The following is a 4,433-nucleotide window of genomic DNA, read 5'->3' as shown; positions in this document are numbered from 1 at the left end:
CAGCCCCATCAAACAATAAGGAGAGGCCACAGATCCCACTTTACTGGTCAGGGCAGAAGGGAGTTCTTTGGGAGGATGTGGGAGCTCTTGAGGGCTCCCAGGGCTGGAATTCTGTGTAGGGCAGGTTTCAGCAGAACTCGTGTTCGCCTGTGTTACAGGCGCGCCCAGGCTCCCGCCCTCCTCCACTAGACCCCAAGGAAAGGGGAGACGGTCCCTGGTGAAGCTGCAAGTGAGAGAATGCTGGGCAGAATCAGGGAAGGGATCTCTTCAGGGTCTCAGAGGCCTGCAGAGCTGTTGGGGATGTGTGTCTGGGATCCACTGTCTCATCATTGGCAGGGATTTCCCAGAGACCAGGAGCAGCCCAGGTCCCACCCTGCCTGTCAGCCTCCATTTTACTGCCCACAGGTCTCGGCACCTGGGAAGCAAGGAAACTCTTGGTGGGCGAGAACATAGCATTTGCCAGCCTGAGGTCTTGGCTGGGACCGCAGAGTGTGTGACTCCACCCTGTGGTGACGGTGGCGTCTCCGTGGACACAAACACACAGGAACAGATTCTTGGGAAGGAGGCCTGAATGCCTTTTTATTCAGTTAGGTATAAATCATATTTACAAAGAAGAGGTGGGTGCAGTGTGGAGCAGGGTCAGGTCCAGGGCCCTGGGTGACCTTTCCTCAGAGGGGACAGTCCTGCTGCCACCTCCCACACTTCTATGGGGCTTTCCCTTCTCTGCCTCTCTAGGTCTGGCCTGATGTGGGCAGCTCAGCCATGCAGGGTAAGGTGGGAATACAGAAGAGGTGGTTGAAGCCGGAGAAGGGGTGAGGCAAGGCCAGCATGGGGTGGCTGCTCTGGGGCCCCTGAGTCCTCCTTCTCTCCTAACCTACTTCTTGTCCCTTGTGTTGGAGCTCCAAGCCCTGGTGAGACTGGTGGGGACCTCCTGGGCTCCGGGCTGGTCACTGGGCTATGGCTTTTTTGGGGTCTCAGTCCTGGGAGGGCAGAAGAGGGGTTTGAGGGGATGATCAAAGCTCCCGTTCACTTCCCACCCCATGCCCCTTTAGCTTCCTTACCTCTTACAGCCTTTGGAGCCCTTTCCCTTCTTGCCAGACTTGTCCTTCTTACAGTCCTTGGTTGGCTTCGGAGGGGCTGGTGACTTGTCCAGACGCTGCATCAGGTGCTGCACCCAGTTCTTTTTAGGGTCTGCACATAGCTCTGGCTGAGAGCGTTTCCGAGGCGAGAACCTAGGGTTTGGGAGTTAACAAGCCTGCCCTAGTCTTGCTCATCATGCTCTCCCACTCAGCTACCAGCCTGCAGCCACCCCCTTGTACCCACTTACAGGATAGCTTGGATGGGACAACCCAGGCTTGGTTCCTGCTTCCGGTAGCTGCGGACAATGTGGGTGGGAATCTTCTTTCGGCTGTACTTGAGGCAGCAGTCCTGTGCCCCTCCATCACTGCCTGCAGGTGGGGTTCACAGGGAGTGAGGGGCTGCTTATAGGCTCCTACCCAGGCCTCTCCAGCCCCTTGCCCCCATCCTAGGCGGCTTCCTCCTTGATACCTTGGGTCTGGGGGATGCAGAAGGACAGGACCAGGACAAGGATGCTCAGAACCAGAGACTGAGCCATGGCCACAGTAGAGCTCGGGCGAGGTGGACAGCTCCAAATTGGGGGTCCGTGTGTGGGCTGGGACTGGTGTGCTGCCTATTTATGCAGGCGGACACTTTCACTTCCCCCATCCTCAGCTACTCTGTCCAGGCAAGAATAGGGATCTCCCTCCTTTTCCTTCCTGAGAGGCAGATCCTGTCCTGGCATCCAGCCTCACTAGTATGTGGAAATGAAAACTTCATACAGCCAATCAGTCCCCCGAGCTGCCTGAGTCTACCTCCTCAATATCAGTTGAATCTGAGAGGCCATCCTTTTTAAAAATTAAAAAAAATTTTTTTTAATTTAAAATTTTTTGGGCCATGCTGGCTGGCATGTGGGATCTTAGTTCCCTGACCAGGGATCAAATCCGTGCCCCCTGCAGTGGAAGCACAGAGTCTTAACCACTGGACTGTCAGGGAAGTCCCTGAAAGGCCCTCCTTCTATTCCCAGCCAGTGTCTTGGTGCAGGCCGTACCTCCTCTCCCCAGGAACACTGTGATTGCCTCCTTGTTTCACTCCAGGCTCCACACTCTCCCGTTCCTTCAAGCAGGCTGAGGACTGTTCCTAAAATACAAATCTGATTCATGAATTGTAGGAGATCTTTGTACATTCTAGATAATAGACCGTTATCAAATATATGATTTGCAAATATTTCCTCCCATTCTGTAGGTTGTCTTTTCACTCTCTTTTTAAAAAAAATTTTACTGGAGTATAGTTCTTTTACGATGTTATGTTAGTTTCTACTGTACAGCAATATGAATCAGCTATACATACACATATGTCCCCTGTTTTTTGGATTTCCTTCCCATTTAGGTCACCACAGTGCATTAAGTAGAGTTCCCTGTGCTATACAGTATGTTCTCATTAGTTGTCTATTTTGTACATAGTATCAATAATGTATATGTGTCATTACCAATCTCCCAATTCCTCCCACCTGCCCCTGCTTTCACCCTTGGTATCTCTGCTTTGCAAATAAGATCATCTCTACTATTTTTCTAGATATGCATTAATATATGCTATTTGTTTTTCTCTTTCTTCTTTTTCAAAATATATTTATTTATTTGGCTGTGCTAGGATCTTTGTTGTGGCATGTGGGATCTTTAGTTGCAGCATGCAAACTCTTATATGCAGCATGTGGGATCTAGTTCCCTGACCAGGGATTGAACCCGGCCCCCTGCATTGGAAGTGTGGAGTCTTAGCCAGTGGACCACCAAGGAAGTCCCTGTTTTTCTCTTCCTGACTTACTTCATTCTCTATGACAGTCTCTAGGTCCATCTGTGTCTCTACAAATGACCCAATTTCATTCCTTTTTAGGGCTGAGAAATATTCCATTGTATACGTGTACCGTATCTTCTTTATCCATTCCTCTGTCGATGGACATTTACATTGCTTCCATGTTTTGGCTATTGTAAATAGTGCTGCAGTGAACACTGGGAGGCATGTGTGTTTTTGAATTATGGTTTTGTCAGGATATATGCCCAGTAGTGGGATTGCTGGGTCATGTGGTAGTTCTTAGTTTTTTAAGGAACCTCCATACTATTTTCCATAGTGACTGTGTTAATTCACATTCCCACCAACAGTGCATGAGGGGTTCCCTTTTCTCCACACCCTCTCCAGCATTTATTGTTTGTATATTTTTTTGATGATGGCCATTCTGACTAGTGTGAGGTGATACCTCATTGTAGTTTTGACTTGCATTTCTGTAATAATTAGTGATGTTGAGCATCTTTTCATGTGTTCATTGGCTATCTGTATATCTTCTTTGGAGAACTGTCTATTTAGGTCTTCCACCAATTTTTGCCTTGGGTTGTTGGGTTTTTTGTTCGTTTGTTTGTTTGTTTTTTTATTTTGAGCCTCATGAGCTGCTTGTATGTTTTGGAGATGAATCTTTTGTCAGTTGCTTCATTTGCAAATATTTTCTCCCATTCTGAGGGTTGTCTTTTCATCTTGTTTATGGTTTCCTTTATTGTGCAAAAGCTTTTAAGTTTCATTAGGTTCCATTTTTTTATTTTTGTTTTTATTTCTATTACTCTGGAAGGTGGATCAAAAAGGATCTTGCTACGATTTATGTCATAGAGTGTTCTGCCTGTGTTTTCCTCTAAGAATTTTATAGTGTCTGGCCTTACATTTAGGTCTTTAATCCATTTTGAATTTATTTTTGTGTATGGTGTTAGGGAGTGTTCTAATTTCATTCTTTTGTATGTAGCTGTCCAGTTTTTCCGAGCACTGCTTATTGAAGAGGCTGTCTTTGCTGCATTGTATATTCTGGCCTCCTTTATCATAGATTAGGTGACCATAGGTGTGTAGGTTTATCTCTGGGCTTTCTATCCTGTTCTATTGATCTATATTTCTGTTTTTGTGCCAGTACCATACTATCTTGATTACTGTAGCTTTGTAGCATAGTCTGAAGTCAGGGAGCCTGATTTCTCCAGCTCCATTTTTGTTTCTCAAGATTGCTTTGGCTATTCAAAGTCTTTTGTATTTCCATAAAAATTGTACAAATTTTTTGTTCTAGTTCTGTGAAAAATGCCTCTGGTAATTTAATAGGGATTGCATTGAATCTGTAGATTGCTTTGGGTAGTATAGTGATTTTCACAATACCAATTCTTCCAATCCAAGAACATGGTATATCTCTCCATTTGTTTGTGTCATCTTTGATTTCTTTCATTAGTGACTTATGGTTTTGTGCATACAGGTCTTTTGCCTCCTTAGTTAGGTTTATCCCTGGGTATTTTATTCTTTTTGTTGCAGTGGGAAATGGGAGTGTTTCTTTAATTTCTCTTTCTGATCTTTCATTGTTA

The 4,433-nt window shown here is 46.0% G+C and overlaps 1 protein-coding gene across 1 annotated transcript; it reads right to left on the bottom strand.

Moving 5' to 3' along the window:
* Positions 1-554: 554 nt before the first annotated feature.
* CCL21 (C-C motif chemokine ligand 21) lies at positions 555-1,695 on the bottom strand. The gene is made up of 4 exons (XM_057722580.1): positions 1,549-1,695; positions 1,328-1,448; positions 1,062-1,232; positions 555-980 (listed from the first exon to the last, which is right to left on the bottom strand). The coding sequence occupies exons 1-4, from the start codon at positions 1,613-1,615 to the stop codon at positions 956-958; spliced, it is 384 nt and encodes a 127-aa protein (XP_057578563.1). The 5' UTR covers positions 1,616-1,695; the 3' UTR covers positions 555-955.
* Between the last annotated feature and the right edge of the window lie 2,738 nt (positions 1,696-4,433).

Source organism: Hippopotamus amphibius, chromosome 2 (assembly GCF_030028045.1).
Source record: "Hippopotamus amphibius kiboko isolate mHipAmp2 chromosome 2, mHipAmp2.hap2, whole genome shotgun sequence".
In the NCBI taxonomy this organism is placed as follows: Eukaryota; Metazoa; Chordata; class Mammalia; order Artiodactyla; family Hippopotamidae; genus Hippopotamus; species Hippopotamus amphibius.
Note: the sequence above shows the minus strand (reverse complement) of the source record. Positions and strands in the feature narration are given on the sequence as shown.

Excerpts from the sequence above, each read along its gene's own strand:
- CCL21 (XM_057722580.1), bottom strand. The coding sequence starts at position 1,615 with ATGGCTCAGTCTCTGGTTCTGAGCATCCTTGTCCTGGTCCTGTCCTTC. Across the intron at positions 1,449-1,548 it reads CTGCATCCCCCAGACCCAAG|GCAGTGATGGAGGGGCACAG; the intron begins GTATCAAGGAGG and ends CCCCACCTGCAG. Across the intron at positions 981-1,061 it reads GGCTCCAAAGGCTGTAAGAG|GACTGAGACCCCAAAAAAGC; the intron begins GTAAGGAAGCTA and ends CTGCCCTCCCAG.